The sequence below is a fragment of the Tachypleus tridentatus genome, chromosome 13 (genome assembly GCF_004210375.1).
Source record: "Tachypleus tridentatus isolate NWPU-2018 chromosome 13, ASM421037v1, whole genome shotgun sequence".
NCBI lineage: Eukaryota > Metazoa > Arthropoda > Merostomata > Xiphosura > Limulidae > Tachypleus > Tachypleus tridentatus.
In genome coordinates, this window is record NC_134837.1 from 225979033 (window position 1) to 225998037 (window position 19005).

Sequence of the window (19005 nt, forward strand, 5' to 3'; positions counted from 1 at the left end):
ATCATTATTTGCAATTATCTAAAGTTTGTTTAACTTAATCAATTAGTTTCAGAACGTGCATAGCATAAATAATCCACAAAATAATATCACTAAAAATACAATATTTGAATAGAAACAAATTTATTTTACATATTTTTGTTTTGAGCAATTTCTCTTCATGTTGAATATGAAAATGAAGTTAATGAGTTATTATTTTTAAGAACTTGCATTTTTGTATGAATGTACACTTCAAGACAAAAACAATATGCATTTTAACAATAGGAAAAAGTTTCAAAGACTATCTCTTTACAACACTCATTGTAAAACTATTCTACAGTTTTTATAGCAACAATCCATCTATATCTTTGATATTCTTTTAAATGTTTTTACTTTCAGTCTGACTAAGAAAAGGAACTTTAGCCATATCAATATTATTCAGACTTGTCTAAAACAAAATGTTGTACCATTTGGATTTTATCTTACATTTTATCAAATCTCTTATTCCACCTGTATTTAAATGTCTCCATACAATCATTAAATGAGTTTTAAGACATTGTAATTAAACCAGCAAATAAGAGAATTGCTTTTTGTAATTTGGAAATGTGAATTATACATTAACAACAACTTCAATATAAAAAAGTTTAAGTTGATGGTTATCTACCTCATAATCCTGCTGGGTTAATCATCCATTCCCCCAAAATTTATTGTTCTTTTATATTCTGCTTAAGATACACAAACCTAATATTCCATGTCACCCAAATTATATCTGCTTGTAGATGTTCCATAGAATCATTTTCTAGCTTCATTGATGAAAAGTTTGTTAAACATCTTTTTTTTCTAACTTCTTTCTTTCATACAAGGCAGCTCTAATGCTCTCAGTATGTTAAGTAATACAAAAATACCATCAGGAAATCACTATTCACTGTGTATGTATACACTCTTTAAATGGTTATCTCTTATGACAATGGTATGTTGGTTTTAAAATACTTTCTGAACAAATGAAGAACACAGTGCTCCATAACAGATACCATTTTGAAACTAGCTGATCTTGTACTTTCATTTTAATGACTATATATAGGTAGACTAAAGAGCTTGCCATGCAAATGAACAAAAGTAAGTTGTTCCTATGCTAATCTTTTTATTGTTTGTTTAGAAGAAATGTTTTAATTTCTTAATGGAATTTAACCTCTGTTGTATTTAAGATTCATTGATGATATTTGAGGATCTCACAAAATGAAAGAATTTTTCAATTTTGTGCAACTACTCAACCAGCTGTATCTCTTTTCTTAACATCAACCTAGTACTTTGTGAAAATAAAATAAAAACATCACCATACTATAAACCTCTAAAGAGTCATTCATTTTTTAGATATATTTTCATTCTTCTTGTTGAAAGAAAGAATTGAATATCTAAATTCAGGTTTTAAGTTACTTTTGAAACAGTTTCTAATTAAATGTTTGAATTCGTCTTGGATCCAACAATTTCAATATGTCTTGTATAAAGTCATGACTACCTCATACATGTATATTCTAGTATCAGACCTAAAAAAGTAATGACAGATAATATATTTTTAGTTATGACTTATAACCCACTTCTTGGTCCAACAAAGACACACGAAATGCAACTAAACAAAATGCTACTCAAAATGAAAAAAGCCAACACAATTTCAAAAACACTTTATTTCTACCTACGCAAGACCAATTCACTCACGTTACAAAGATATATGGCATCCCCAAACCTCATAAACCAGATTGTCCATTATGACCAATAATGTCCACATATGAATTGTTTAATTACAATCTTGGTAAATACACAACATGGGCATTCTACAAATATGTAACATCAGCCAGCTCATTCATCAAAGACTTTTTAATTTCAACTCTTACCTTAATCAACTTAATCATAAAGTCTTAATGGCCAGTTTCAATGCTATATCCCTCTTTACAGAAGTCCCAACCACTGAAGCCTGCAACATAGCCTTAGAACTCTGTATTCAAGACCCTAACCCATCTATAGACATTCCCAGCAACCAATTAACAATCTTCATAGAATTCACCATGACGAAAACAAACTTCATGTTCAACAACCACAACTATATACACACAAATTGCCTAAGCATGGGCAATCCAGTATCACCAGTTCTAGCCAATATTTTTATAACACAAGTTGAAACACAAGCAATTAACACAGCATTACATCCACCACTATACTGGTACAGATATATAGATGACATGATTGCAGGATTCACATCTACAGAACACACACTTGATTTTTTTCAATCACATTAACTCTATACATCCCAACATCAACTTCACATGTGAACAGGAAGAAAGCAATCAAATATCATTTCTTAACCTCAAAATTACAAGAACCGATACATAATTTAAAACAAAAACCCACCGAAAAATCACCCATACTGGACTATACATTTCTTGGGACACAGCACTTGAAACAAAACAAAAGCTCAACACACTAAGAAACCAAATAAACACAGCCATAAAACTATGCTCACCAGATAAAATTAATAATGAATTAGACAAAATAAAACAATACTTCATCAACATCAATTAGTTTCCTCCACAAACTGTAGGAAACATTATATGCACACACCTAGACAAAAAGCAAAATCAACTAACAAAAGTAAATATACCCCACGAATTAAAAAATCATGAAACCACATACTGCTGCATGCCATATATTCCTGATATCAACAGAAAAATAACCAACATTTGGCAAAAACTAGTAAAAAGTATGATATTCCAGTTAATACCAAATTTATTCAAAAACCAGGTACAGAACTAAGGTCTATACTATGTAAAAACTACACTGACAAACACCACACCAACATTATTTATAAAATACAATGTAATAACTGCCATGACTTCTATATTGGAGAAACAAGTAGAAAAATGGAAACCAGATTCAGAGAACACAAAAAGTCACCTTTGCACATTTTGAACACTGCAAATCAAACAAATACAACATAACCATAAAAAACACTCAAATACTAAATAAAGAAACAAACATAAACAAATGCAAAATTAAAGAAGCATTTCTTATACAATAACTCAGGCCCAAAATATATCAATACAAGGGAACACTTTTGTACCTGTATTAATAAATATAATCAAACATCTAAATATGCCCTCTACATTCCTACACTCAATTACACATCCGCCTTCAAACATGTGGTCAGCTATCGGTCAGTTACCTCTTTCTTTCTTTGTGAATGTGATGATAACCAAAGAAGGTCGAAACGTTGTTCGCTCCTCTACATAGAATTTTCTCTACCCATACCAGCCGTTTTTTACATGTATATACACTGTTTCAAATAATGAAAACATACAAACACATTCTCAGTGCAATAAATGTTGCAGTTAACCTTGCTGTGTGACTTGCAATTGAATGTCAGTATCAGGACCTAAATGATTCCTTTATATACAGTGAGAACTTAGCATGTGTCATCTATATAATCTGCTCTAAATGTAATAAGCTGTATATTGATGAAACTGCATATAAGCTAGGAAATTGATTCTATGAACATCTTCAACAAATAAAAAATAAGAATCTTCATATTCCAGTATCCTAACATTTGAACTGAAATGACTGTTTCCTAGGTTATTTTTCAGTATTAGCACCCATACATCCACCACCTGATAGGGCCAAAAGAGAGAGAGATAAACATGGTTAATTTTTAAATTAAATACCAAACAGACTCTTAGAATGAATGAAATTTTTTTGATGGTTATATCAGTTTAAACATCCTTTTTTTATTGTAATTTATCTACTATATTGTTTAACTGGTATTACATTTGTTTATTTCTGTATATTTTTCATATTGTTAAGCATGTATTGTTTCCCACAAAGCTTACATTCATATGAGAACACAAGTTCTTAAACATATAACTGTCATTAATTCCATTTTTATATTAACCATGAATAATAGTAGTTGCACAAACGTCACTATGAAATACATTTGTTTTTACACTGATTTTATTTTGTATGGTAATCTCTAAAAGTTTTGCACTATTCAGTTCTTCTGAATTTTTACAGAAGCACTCAAATAACTAAACTTACAATTTCTTCTTATTACAGTTGATGATGGAACAATTTGTTACTGAAATAGTGCCATTATGATTTCTCATTATTAATTGTTTGATGAATTGATGTTTTTTTTAAGTTTCACGGAAGCATGATATCTTTGTTGGAGGTTGTCTTGTGATTGGTGAGTTTTTGGTTCAGTTCCTGTTGCAGCCTTTTCAGCAATGGGGCAATATGTTTATTTTTAAATTATGGCAGAGGTGCTAAGACTTGCTGCCAATCCTCTTAATTAGTAGCTGTGAATAGAGAGAAGATGACTGAATGGCAACACTCAATGCTAACTCTTGGGCTAATCTTTTACCAACAGATAGTGGGATTAATCATAATATTAAATGCTGCTATGGATGAAAGGGCTAAAATGTTTGGTGACACTAAGTATTGAGCCAGTTATCTTTAAATCATTGGGCAACCAACATAAGTCACCAGTCTATTTTCATCTTGAGGCATGATAATTTTACTTTCAAATCTATTTTTTGGTGAAGAGAGAGTAGACAGTTGGCTCTTTCTGTTTGGCAGTTCAAAATTAAGGATATCATCAATAGTCTTTGTAGATTTTCTATAACTCACACTTTTTTTAGCTTCATTCATATATCAACTGAACTTGCACACATTCTACACAGACAACTTTCGAATTTGAGGGTGTGGTCTGATGAACATCAATATACAACTAGACACAGTAATGCCTCCTGTTCATTTATAACTTGTTTGGAATAAATATTAGTATACATTTAACTTAATCTTATTAAAATGATAAAATTCAGGAACTTTTTTATAATACATTATTAAAATCTTTAGTTAAACTGATCAACAGTCATAAAAGTCACTGTACATGTTCAGCATTGTTTCATATTATCTTCAAGAGTGTGATAAACAGTAATTGTGTGCTGTGCAAGTACAAAAGCCATGATCACGTGACTACCAGTTTAAAATTCTGAACATATGATCACACCATTTGTGTATCTTCTAATTTTTATAACCCTCCATCCTTACTTAAGATCAAGTTGTTTATGCTATGCTTCTTTAATTCAGTTGGTTTTTTTCTAATATTTCTGGCAGTCATATTATTCAGTTGAACCAAAATAACCATTTTTCCTGCTAGGTGATGTGTCCATTATAATTTACATGTTCAGCTGATGCAGAGTTTTCACTTTTTTTTTTTTTTTTAACATTTGTCCCATTTCTTGCCAGTGTTTGGAGGCAGTTTGAGACTTAATTCTCAAGGGTGCTATCAAACAAAGAGATCATTTGGATCAAGAGTTTTATACTCATCTGTTTGTTGTTCCTAAATTGATGCCCTGTGATCAGTTTATCACCTCTGAAACACTTCCTTGTTAATGACAAAGATTTATATGTAAGATGCTTATCTACATACTCCCATCTTCCTAGTTTTGAGACATTCCATTTGTTTTCTTCATTATGGATATGTTTCAATTTTGGGTGCTGTGTTTGGCCTAGCCTTGGCTATCTGTGCATTTTGCTGAGTGGTCTGCTCTTCCACTTGACTGCTTCAATTCCACCATTACATGGACAACTGGCTACTGTTGGCTTCATCGTAGGCCAACTCTGTCCTCCATATTCAATTTCTTCTTCAGAAAGCTGCTTGAGTGGGTTGGCTCATCAAAGTGAATAAGTCATTCATCACATCTACTCAATTTCTGGTTCATCTTGGTATATTTTTCAGTTTACTTCTCAGTCAGGATCAGTAGTCTCACCTTTGGTTTAGAGCTATGGAATGTCTCATATCCAACATCTTATCTTTTCCCTTTTCTACCTGCATTAGAGGTTCTATATCTTTTTGGGATGTGTGCTTCTGTTGAAACCCTTATTCTTCTTGGTTGTGTCCACATGTGCCATCTTCAGTAGGATTTGATAAATTAATGGAACATTGTATGGGGTCCCTTGAATGGTCCTCTTATCTTATTAACTCACTTACACATCGACTTTGCCTGCTGGTTGGATCGAATCAATGCTACTGCAGATATTTTCCTCCTTGTCAAGTTTGCCATGTTTTATTCCAGTTGGGGAGCATATCTTGACACTAATGTTTTGGGGATGGTGGACTCTTACTGATCCACTCTTCATATCAATATCTTGGAACATCTTGCAATTTGGCAAGCTGAACTTCACTTTCTGCTATCTCTTTGGGGATAGGTGATGATGATTCACTTTGACAATTTAATGATAGTGTTCTATATCACAAGGCAAGAAGACAATAGTTCAAGAGACCTTTGTTTTGAGACCTTGAATCTTCTTTATTGGTCCCACAACCATCAATTCACTTTGCTTGCATGTCATACTCTGAGTACCTCTAATTTGGCCATGGATCAGTTGTCCTGATCTGACAAGATTCTACCAATGCACTTTTCTACCCCTTATTTTCTGGTAGAGTATGGGAGCCATTGATATTTACAAGTTCCTAGTCACATGTGTGGTGGGCCATAGAAGTCTTGTCTTTCTGATGCCACATAATATTGCTCAGTTTGAGAGTAGGATGGTGGCATTCTGTTGGTGGTGATGGTGTGATGCCTTTTCTACTGTGGACCTGATAAACAATTCCAGGAAATTTAACAGTTTCCTAAACTGAGGATGCATTTCTAATAGGTGTTTTCCCCCTCTCATATTTCCCACTCATCCTCCTCACTTCTGGTGTGATTTAGTTAACTAATTTATGATCTCTCTCAAAGTTCAGGTGCATGATTAGGGAGGGTGCTACTTATAACAGGGATTGTGTCACATTTAAATTGGTGTAGGGTTGCTACATGATTATTTACATGTTGATATGCAGAAAGCAATGGGAGTTAGAAGGTTAGTAGCAAGCAAAACTGTGTCAATAGGGGGCAGTACTAGTCGAGAAAACGTTTTTGAGCAGGAGTGAGTATCTATCAGAAATACTTTTTAACTTAGGAGAATGTTATGTTTTCCAATCAGCTGTTAATTCCATCAAGTTTGTGAATTTCTTTTTTTCAACCAAATCTGAATTTAATTTTTCCAAACAAAAATGATCTAGCCTGCTAACTAATAATAAGTAACTAACTATGATGGCATGTCATATGTTATACAAATGTCTAAATTATTTTAGTTGATAAATGGTGAGTAAATGACTATTCATCAAATCCAAACAAACTGCTTACATTCCACCACTATGAGGTTTACTTTGTTTATTTTTCATACTTTTAAACAGCACTGATGAATTGTAAATTTAGAGAAGTTAGTCTGCTGCAGGGGAAGTAGTGAATTGCAGAATAGGTGAGGCCTCTACATAATATTTTTTTCACTGAAATTCATGTTTTGACAAGGTAAAGAAATGTTTGAAGGTATAATACTTTCATTACAATTTGAAAACAAAGAAAGACATGTTTGAGTGAAAAAGTGGTCAGTTATGCCTGATTTTGCTACTAGTGAGCCTGTCTTACCTCCTTATTCTTCTCGTTAATGTGTATGTAACTGTGGAAATGGAAATAAGTTATCCTTATAAGAATAATTAATACATACAGCCATCTTAAAGACAATTTATTTCAGTGGTTAGATTAAGGTGAACAGAAAGCATTATGATACTGATCACAGCGCCTCTAATTGATTGTATAAACCATATTATGCATGAATAATTAATTAAATGAATGTAATCAGTTAATGAGCTAAATGATTAATTCAATAGCAAAGTCATCTAATCTCTTAAGCCTGACCAGGCTATTGTTTTAATCTCCATATAAAGGCAGGTACATGATTAAAAGTTTAGATAAGCTGCAATTCAGTTAAGGATACTTTCTAAGTTGATGTGGAACAAGTTATAAAAATAGAGGTGAAACTAGTGATTGTTGCTGAATTAGGTTTGTTTTGCTGCATATTGAAATGAGGAATAATGATATTTTGTTTCCAAATTTGAAAAAAGTAAATTTTGAAGAGATGCAACAATAATTATCTGTTGTGAATTGAACAGCTGAGCTATTTGGAAACACTGGGCAAATGTGGAAAATTTATATTAAATTTTTGTTCAATATTAAAAACAAATATATTCCTTACAAAAAGAAAAGGGTAGCTGCAAGTAAATTGGCTGGCATTATAGAAGATTAAGAAAGTTGGTCAAATAGGAAATTATGGTATCCAAAAGGATGTATGAAAATTTTGATTGAAAACAAAAATCAACAGTAAAGATTTTTGAAGTAAATTAGGGGTGAATAAAATGTTAAGATGGGGATAGAACCTTTGAGAGATGACAGAGGAAAGCTTGTACTTGATGATCATGAGATGGCTAGGTAATTTAATTCTGCCTTTTCTTCAGTTTTTCTAATGAAGACTTAAACAGTATTTGTCATCTTGAACAATTTATAGACCAAAACAAAATTGAAAAAGACAACTGCATAAATTCTGAGCTTGTTGGAATAAATTGGGAAGCTTAAAAAATGGTAAAGCTTCTGGGCCAGATAATATTTCCCTGAAGGTTTAAAGGAGGGTAAAGGTTGAATATGTGAATCACTTGCCACAGTTTTTTTGAAAGTTCTTGAATAGTGGACAGATACCAACAAATTGGAAATTAGCTAATGTCACTCTTTTTTTCAAGGGAGGCAATATAAGTTGTTCCAGTAATTATAGGCATACTAGTCTTATATCAGTTATGGGTAAAGTTTTGTAAAGTCTGATAAAAGATACGTAACAAAATATTTTGCAAAGTTTAGAAGTTTCATCAAATGGTCATCATGGTTGCACTAAGTGAAAATCTTGCCTTACAAATATTTTGATATATTTGAAAATGTTACTGCATATGTACATGAGGGTAAGGGTGTAGATTTGGTGTATTTGGATTTCCAGAAATTACTTAACAAAGTGCCAAATAAAAGGCATGTAAAGAAACTTATCTCTATAGGTGTGGGGATAAGTTAACTAATTGGATAAAGAGTGGCTTTGTGGAAGAAAGCAGAGGGTTGTTAGAACTGGAGTTTAGTCAAACAAGATTAATGTTGGAAGTTATGTACCTTAGGGCTCAGTCTAAGGACCATTGCTCTTTTTGATTTACATTAATAACATTGATGAACGAGTGGTTAATAAATGATGTAAATATGCTGATTATATCAAAATCTTGGGTGTTGCTGGCTGTGAAGAGGATGCTGCTGCTGTATAAAAGGATTTAGATCATTTAGTGAGTTTGCAGATCTGTTTGAATTATGATAAATGCAAATTATTGCATGTGGGTTATCATAATTTGAATGATAAGTATAATTTGGATGGGAGGAAATTAAGAGTGCCATGAAAGTAAAGAATCTTGGTGTAATGATTGAGTAGTCTCTTAAATCCTCCAAGCAATATACTATTGCTACTGGTAGGGCAGGTAGAATTTTAGGTTGTATTTACAGAAATATTTGAATACAAGTGTAAAGAGGTTATTTCATTGTATAGGTCCATGGTTTGGCCACATTTGGAATATTGTATTGTATTCATTCTTTAGGAAAAACATTGAATTGTTGGAAAGAGTTCTGAAGAGGGTTACTAAAATGGTATGTGATATGGAGGAGTTATCATATGAAGAGAGATTAAGATCCTTAAAATTGTTTTCTCTGAAAGAAGAGTTAGAGATGATTTGAAGTATTTACGATTGTAAAAGGAATTAATAATGTTGATGCATCAACATTTTTTAAGCTTAACAGTGAGAATTAGAGAAATAGGTGACACAAATATAGATTTAGGCAAGGATGAAGCCATCTTCAGCTGAGACAATTTTATTTTTCCAGTAAGATGGTTGGTCTATGGTATGGCTTGCATTTGGATGTTGTGGTGACAGTAAATTTGAATACATCTAAAAGAAACCTTGACAGATGTATGCATTAAAAGGGCTGGCTTTATTTATTTTTTGATAATATCAATTTAGCTTAGAGGATGGATTAGCTGAGATGGACCAACAGAACCATTGTTGTCCCTGAACATTGTTACATTATAAAGTAAATGTATTTTAGTATAGTCTCAAGAGGTGAGGTGGAAATATTTACCTTCTATCTGTGTAAAAGTAAGACTTGTTGATCAAGTTGTGAGTAAAATGGTAGCACTACATGCACATCTAGTTATTAATGGAAAGTTAAGCCTAATGGCCATGCAAGTTTTGTTAACTGTACTCCAAGTAAGGAAGTAGATCTGCAGTCATTAAGGTATAATGTATGTTTGTGTTCCCTATCAGTTTAGTACTTATTGCTTCAGTGAATCCATGATCTTCTAGAGTATTTTTTATTAGAATGACTGTGCAATGTGTATTCTTCATTCTTACTAGTTGTACTCTTGAACTCTTTCAAGAGTTCTCTTTATCTTATTCCTAAATTTAGCTTGTAATTCTTTCTTTTGATAAATCAATGAAAAAGGGTTTGAAACAGCAAGCAGTAAAGGTTAATTGTTATTTTGTTTTTTTGCAATAAGCCACTTGGCAATTTTGTAATTTGTTAGGATGTGTGTGTATAACAAATGTTTTTTATTCCATCCATGAATTTGGGAAATATTGTTATATTGGACACAGCATTTCTCTCCACAGTATTTATCTATCACTTTTAGTAGTTGAAAAATGGAAGTATTATTGTGAATTCTGTTGGTTCCACAGATAGTGGCAGTCTTTGTAGATTGTTTTTAGATATGGTACATATAAATACTGTATCAAGAGGAATGTATGTTGTAACTGAAAGTAGTTCAAGTTACTCCATTCAACCTTCAAGTCATGTCTTTTCAGCATCTTGATTTGTTTTTCAAACACTTTTTTAAAATTTACAGTTTACCTTCATTATAATTATTTCTATATTTTAGTTTCTAGTAGCAGTAATATCATATGATCAGTAAGTTAAAGTAAAAAATAAATTTTTGGACATGAATTTCATTTTATGAAGTAAGTATATATTAGGTGATCGTGTAAGCAACTGTGTACAAAATACATGATTGCCACATTTTCACACTCAGTGATTATTTTTTGCTTTTTTGAAAATTTAAACCAAGCAAACATTTTTTTGCCATTTCTGATTAAATGAAACATGTTTATTATTCAAGTTTCACCCACTTACTGCTACAGTTGCAATTTGTTTCCCTTCCTCATGAACTGGTATTTTAAATCTAGATATCTCTTTTAATAGTTGAAGTATTCTTTGAAAGTATCTAAAATATATAAATATAATTTTTAACTTCGATTTGCAGGAGAAAGTAGTGATACCAGAAAAAACAGTTATCCTAGGGTTCCAAATTACACCCTTAGATGGCAGTAGTACTGAGTCCTTAGATGTGCCAGTAGTGATGGGTATTAAAGATATTCCACTTGTGAGTATTTCAAATGCAGTTTTTTTATCTGTTTGATCACACTTACTGACATAGAAAAAGATAAGAGATGAAAGCTATAATGCCTAATTTGTTGTTGCTAATTAAATTGTTATATAAGAGGATGCTCTTATTAATAAAACAGCTAAAACCCAGGTGGAAATAAAATTTATTATGATGTTTTATGGAGTTAACATCCATAGGTAAAACATCATGTTAGATTTACATAATATAGTCACTCTAAAATAAATCTGGTATTTTGGAGATGAATCGTTGACCTGTAAATAACTAAATAACATCCAGATTATTTAGTAACTTGATATCACCACTGAAAACAGTATAACATCATTGAATTAAAATACATTTTGTAATCATAAATAAATCCTATGCAATAATGGATAATTCTGAATGTCACTAGAAAACATTCTTTGGACATAGGAAGCCTGCTCACCTTTGTGGTTAATGCATGTGCATTCATCAGTACTCATGAAAACAAATACAGTTAATTTGAAGTTTACCTGTCATTCTCATACCACTGTATCTATTGCCACTTTCACTGTTGAACCTCAGTATTTTAATTTGTTATTAAAACATACCCCACTCAAATTTTTGTCATTTAATGAAGTTTACTATGAGAAAATGTCCAGAAACGAAACTGTTGTATGTTTAGAGAACCAAAGCAGTGAGAGGATCACTTTCCAACCAGATGGGTCAACCTCTCATAACTATTGTCCTGTTAAAAGTCTTCCGTCAGACATTTTCACAGACAGGAATGCAAGCTCTTCAGTAAGGTGACAATTTACCAGTAGATTTTCAATTGTAGGTCTTCCTTGAAAGTACCCCTTGGTGTGGATTCCTGTACATGGTGAGGGGACCTCCCAAGGAAAGTTCTGTTTTTTCAGTTTACATCCTCTGGGATCTTAACATCCACCCACATGTTTGCCGTGCAGGGCGACCGGTGAAGGGGAGGAGAGGATCCTGGTGGTTGAGGGGTCCAACCCTAACACACCACTTTAGCCCTGAATTACTGTAGATGGGCAGCCTTTGGATGGCCCCCCTTGGGTCAGTTGGCTGGTCCACTTGGGCTAGGGTCAACCAAGTACCAGTGTTGGAAGTTCTCAGCAGGTGTTGTGAACATTGTGTTTGATGCTGGTGTTTGGGTATAATGCTCATGAAACCCTGGTGTTGCTGCAGTGCCCTTGCTTGACATTGTAGTGTGTCCACTTGTAGGGCTCCATGATGGGTGGGGTCAGTGGACACCGAAAGTTTCTTTTTTCCTATGGATCCCCCAAATACAAATTTAAATAAAATAGTGAAAAAACAGTCAATAGGTAAACAACCACATCTTGAAGATTCTGATCAGAAATCTTCATCATATGTACCACCAGCTGTTCCTTATTTTCTTATCCTACATTCTCTTTCAGAGAAACCTTTAGAGCAAATGTCCCCCTTTTTTATTCAGAGGGACTTGCTGGCTTTCCAAAATTAGTAAAGAAGCTTAGTTCTGGAGATATATTCGTGGAAACATCCACATCTCTACACAGTAAACTCTTGAATTCAAAGGCAATTGGGGATATACCTATTGAGGTTACATCTCATGCTACTTTGAATTCGTTATGAGGAATTATTGTTGAGAGGGATTTGAAGAACATCTCCAAGTCAGAGATTCTTGGTAGTGTTTGTACTCTAACACTACAGGTACAGGCATTTCTTCAGATACATCTTCTTCTCCCACTCAAAGATGCAAAACAATCATTTGTTTGCATCCTCAGTCGAACAACAAAGACCTGCCCAATCAACCTAGGGCAGGATCCATGGAGGTTGATAGACCTCCCTCGAATAAGGACTGTAAGGAAAAAAGACAGGGTTGTAAACATAAGCATTCTCTAGCCAGTTCATCTATACATCATTAAAAATGGCTATCTTGATACAAGGGAACTGGAGAGGTTTATGTTCTAATTTGGATGACATCAAAACACCGATTGCTTCCACCATCCTGTATGTCTTTCCTTAGAGGAAGCACTTCTGAAACCTTCCAATACAGTCACTTTTTGGCAGTTTTCTTTGTCAGAAATGACAGGCTGTGTGATGGATGAGTGCATGGAGGGGTGGCACTGTTGGTTGATCAGCATGTGCCCACCCTGCCTTTGTCACTCAACACACCCTTGGAGGCCGTAGCCATCCGTGATTCCTTGGGTCATACCATCACTGTTTATTCTCTCTACCTGTCACCTGGAGATACCTATGATCAATCAGACCTTGATGCTCTCATTGAACAGTTGTCGTCTCCCTTTTTAATCCTTGGGTACTTTAATGGACATCATCCCCTCTGGGGTAGTGCTTATATTGATAGGAGGGGTTGCTCTGTAGAGGGTATGCTCTTGATCACAATCTTTCTCATTTTAGTACTGGTTGTTTTACTTATTTTCATGTACCTAGTCAGTCCTTTACTGGTATTGATCTCTGTATTAGCTCCCCTTTACTATTCTCCCATTTTTCATGGAGGGTTGACAGTAATCTAAGAGGCAGTGATAATTTTCCTATAATCTTGAGAGAGACTGGCCATGGTTGATGCCACCCAACCCACGTGCCCCAGTAGAAGCTGGATCAGGCACACTGGCCCTCTTTCACTACTCTCACAGAACTTGATCCTGCCATCATCTGTAAGCCATCAACAGACGACTGTGTGGCAGCAGTAACTAACTGTATTATACAGGCAGCTGCTCTGTGTATTCTTAAAACTTTGACACTTTTCCATGATATCCACACACGTGATGGAATCATTCCTGACACATGGCACTGAAAACTCAAATAATGGCCAGGGATACTTTTGGTAGATATTTCACACTCTCGCACTACATCACTTTCCAGCAGACCCATGCACATGCTCGGTGGGTAAAACATCAAAGCAAGAAGGAATCTTGGATTAAGTTCATAATTGGCATATCTTCTACCACCAGTTCCAAAATCATATGGGACAAGATTCAAAACGTTCTAATCTGGATGACATCAAAACACTGATTGCTTCCTTTCATCCTGTATGTCTTTTCTAACAGGAAACATTTCTGAAACCTGCTGATACAGTCACCTTTCAACGGCAATGACGGGCTGTGTGATGGATGAGTGCACAGAGGGATGGCACTGTTGGTTGTTCAGCATGTGCCCACACCGTCTTTGCCACTCTGCACACCCTTGGATCATATCATGACTATTTGTTCTCTCTACCTGTCACCTGGAGAGACATATGATCACTCAGACCTTGATTCTTTCATTGAACAGTTGCCATATCCCTTTTTAATCCTGGGGAACTTTAAAGAACATCATCCTCTCTGGGAAAGTGCTGATATTGATAGAAGGGGCAGCTCCTCAGAGTGTATGCTCTCTGATGACAACCTTTCTCTTTTCAATACTAGCTTTTCCACTTATTTTCATGCACTTTGTCAGTCCTTTACTGCTTTCAGTCTTTCAATTTGCTCCCCTTCACTATTCTCCCATTTTTCATGGAGGGTTGACAGTAATCCACGAGGCAGTGATCATTTTCCTATAATTTTGAGAGAGACTGGCCATGGTCACTACCACCCGACCCACACGCATCAGTGGAAGCTGGATTACGTATGCAAACTGGCCCTCTTTCGTTGCTCGAAGAACTTAATCCTGCCATCATCTGTTCTGGCATCAATAACTGACTGTGTGGCAGCAGTAACTGACTATCCCTGGTGGAATCCTGCCTGCCATATGGCATGGAAGGGTAAAGAAAATGGCCCTGGGCTACACAGATATCCCACACTCTTGAACCACATCGCTTTCCAGCAGGCCTGTGCACATGCTCAGTGGATATGATGTTAAGCCAGAAGGAATCTTGAATTAAGTTCACAACTGGCATATGTTCTACCACCAGTTCCAAAGTCATATGGGATAAGATTCAAAAGATCAGTGGGCAATATGATTCTGTCCTCCTCTCAATCTTATTCTCTGATGGCCAGGAAGTAGCTGATACCTGGCAGATATTGCAGATATTCGAGGTGAAAGCTTTTGCCAGGTATCTGGCACTTCTGCTTCTTTCTCCATCTTCTTAGCAATCACGACTCGGCAGAATGACCGCTTTCTTTTCAAGCTTATTGTCTCTATGACTACAATCTTCTCTTTACAGTGGTTGGAACTCAAACTGGCCTTTCATCGGTCTGGCAGTAAGTACATCAGTTAGATCTGATGATGTACACAATGAAATGCTGCACCATCTATCTCCTGCTTCTCTTGCTATTCTTCTGATTGTTTTTAACCGAATCTGGCAGGAGAATGTTTTTCCTGATGCCTTGTGTCAGGCTATTGTTGTACTTTTCTCTAAGCCTGCGAAGGATCCCAAGATTCCTTCAAACTACTGCTCAAATGCTTTGACGAGCTCTCTCTCTAAGACCTTAGAGAGGATGGTTAATGCTCATCTTGTTTAGTTCCTCGAATCAAACAATCTCCTTTCCCCCACTCACTGTGGGTTCCAAAGACAGAGCTCCACCGTGGACCACTTGATTTGACTTGAAACATCAATCAGAAAAGCCTTTCTCAAATGACATCTCGGATCAATATTCTTTGACATTGAGAGTTGAGAGGGCTTATGACACAACATGGAGGTATGGCATTTTGTGAGACCACCCTATATATATAAGTTATATGGTCATTTGCCCATTTTGATTAAAAAGGTTTTAATGGACTTTTGTGTGGGTTTGACTTTTTCCTGTTCCTTTCTACAGGAACATGAAGTCACTCAGGGCTGTGTTTTGAGTGTCACACTTTTCAGTATAAAAATTAATGCCATCACTGAACAACTCTCACTGGATTCATTTTTTAATGGACAGGAGATTCCAAATTTGTGTAGGTTCAATACTTTCCAATACTTTTTTACAGGAACTTGGAGTCCCTCAGGGCTGTGTTCTGATTGTCACACTTTTCAGTATAAAAATTAATGCCATCACTGAACAACTCTCACTCACTGTTGCAAAGGGGATCTATGTCAATGACTTTCACATTTCATGTCAGTCATCAAACATGTGATATATTGATCTGCAGCTACAAACTGTCCTCAGTCATGTACTGAAGTGGACCACGGCACACGGCTGCAATTTCTCTCTCACTGAAACCTTTTGTGTGCTGTTTTGCCGTCAACAAAGTATTAACCCTGATTCTGAACTTTGTATCGGTGAAATTGCACTGCTAGTGGTCCCTGAGACCGAGTTCTTGGGACTTGTCTATGATCGTAAGCTGACCTTTATACCACACATTAAGCAGCTATGGGTCAAACATACAAGATAACTGAACATCCTCTGTGTCCTCTCTACCACCACTTGGGGAGCAGATCGATGTTCTGTGCAAAAGATATATCATGCTCTTATTCGATCAAAACTCGACTATGGATCACTGGTTTATGGCTCTGCCAGACCCTCGGCCTTAAAGATGCTGGACCTCATTTATCATCATGGACTTCAGCTCTGCACTGGGGCTTTCCGCATCTCCTCAGTTCAGAGCTTATACGTAGAGTCTTATGAACCTTCTTTGCACCTTCGCCTTTTGCAACTGTCTTTACGATGTTCTTTGAAACTTCGTTCTTTACCAAAGCATCTCAACTGGGGTTGTGTTCTACTTCATGGGTGGGCCGTACATTTTCAGAACAGAGGATCTCTTATTGCTCCTTTTAGCATTTGTATCCAGGTGCATTTGGTTGAATTGGTTCTGTCCTTGGATAACATTACAGTATCCACTGGTCAGCCCATTCCACCATGGCATATTACAGTCCCCAAATGTGACCTTTCTTTAAGTCATCTGAAAAAAAGCAGATACTCCTGATTGGAAGTACCGTCTTCTATTTAGTGAACATTTTTCGAACAATCTTTCCATTCCTATTTTATACGGATGGTTCGAAATCAGGTGACTCTGTGGACTCTGCCATGGTTTGTTGTGGTTCGGTGGTTGCATGTAGAATCCCCTCTGTAGCTTCTGCATTCACTGCTGAACTGTATGCCATTTTTCTTGCCCTGGATCATATAGAAGCTGAGCAATACTCCAACTGCACTATTTATACTGACTCGCTTAGTTCTCTACTGGCCCTGGAATTGCTTCATGTTGGTTCACACCCTGTTCTTGCCGATATTCAAAACTGACTGGCCCATTTCTCTTTAACATTTACTTTTATTCAGTTTTTCTGGACACCAGGCCACATTGGTATTTGCGGGAACGAGCTTGCAGACACAGCAGCTAAATCTATCTGCTCTGGCACTATCACCACTGTGCTTATTCCATACATGGACTATGGTCCTGTATTCAAGGCTCAGCTTTGTGCCAGCTGGCAGTCGACTTGGAGTGAGCAATGCAAAAACAAGCTTTTCTAAATAAAACCCCATATTGGACTTTGGCCGTGTTGCTTCCATAAGGATCGCAAAGAGGAAGTTGTTCTAACTAGACTACGCATTGGTCACAGTTCTTTAACTCATTGTTTTCTTTTATCTGGAACTGATGCACCAGTATGTAGTCTTTGTGACACTCAGATCACAATAAGCCTCATTTTATTTTCTTGCCGTTGTTACGACTCTCAACGACAGCACCATTTTAAAAATGTTTGGTCCCAAGGTTTGTCTGTAACGGTACACAGTGTTATTGGTGATGGTGACACTGTCCATAAAATTGTTAGTTTTTTAAATGCCATTAATCTTTTTAATGTGATTTAAGTTTTTTTAATTTATACATTAAACTTTTTTAATTTGGTTCCCTTTTAAGAATCACAGTCTCTCTAGTTCACTTTGAAATTAGAAATTGGCCATAACACTAAATAACTCGACACCAGAACTGGAAAGGCTAACTTCAGATGACTGATGCTGCTGTTTGAACTACGCATTAGTCATTCTTGGAGTTATTATTAAAATTTTGCTGCACATCTTTTAAAACTTTTGTTACTTTTTGACAATGGCCATGATAACACATAACTCAAAACCAGGACTGTAAAGGCCAACTTCAGGTTACTGATGGTGATTTTTGTACTTACCTGTTGTTCTTTCTGACAGGTTATGATAATTACCATTTTGCTACAGAAAGTTCTTTACAACTTCTCTTACTGTAGTTTCTCTCTTAACTTTGTAGACTAGATGTCAACATTGGTTTTATGCTATTTATGTTTGTTAATGCTGTTTTGTTTTACTTTCATTTCCTTTTATGAATTTTACTACATTTACTGTACTTTTACCTTTTCACCTGATTTTTGGCACAAATAGCCTAGCTGCTTTGTGCCATAAAACATTAAATTAACCAACTAACCAACCAATCCTTGAAAGTAATGTCCATTAAAATATCAAAATTTGGATGTCCTAAAAATGTCAATTAGAAACTAGATTATAAGAATGAATGAATCAGTGAACACTTTCCAGAAGAGATCTTTTTTGCAGTAACATAATTTAGAGATGGGCTTTTTATGCTGATTAAGAATATGAAAAGCATCTGAACAGATTCTGTGGAAGTGTTTGAAATACATTGTTCCATGCCCAAACTTTCCTGAATAAAACATACAATTCTCATTGTACTTCTTGAATTTACTTTCTGTAAGAAAATTAGTTTTAAGACCTTGTAATTGTGAACATGGATTTTCTCTTTAATCCAATTTTGTATCAGAGCTGT

The 19005-nt window shown here is 35.3% G+C and overlaps 1 protein-coding gene across 5 annotated transcripts in view; it reads left to right on the plus strand.

The window, feature by feature from the left end:
* Nucleotides 1–19005, plus strand: part of LOC143241103 (L-fucose kinase-like) — a 156547-nt gene that overhangs the window by 72810 nt on the left and 64732 nt on the right. For all 5 annotated transcript variants that reach the window (XM_076484653.1, XM_076484652.1, XM_076484655.1 and 2 more), the window contains one exon: nt 11236–11355. In XM_076484653.1, the coding sequence (XP_076340768.1) occupies nt 11236–11355 (120 nt within the window). The remainder of the gene's footprint in view (nt 1–11235; nt 11356–19005) is intronic.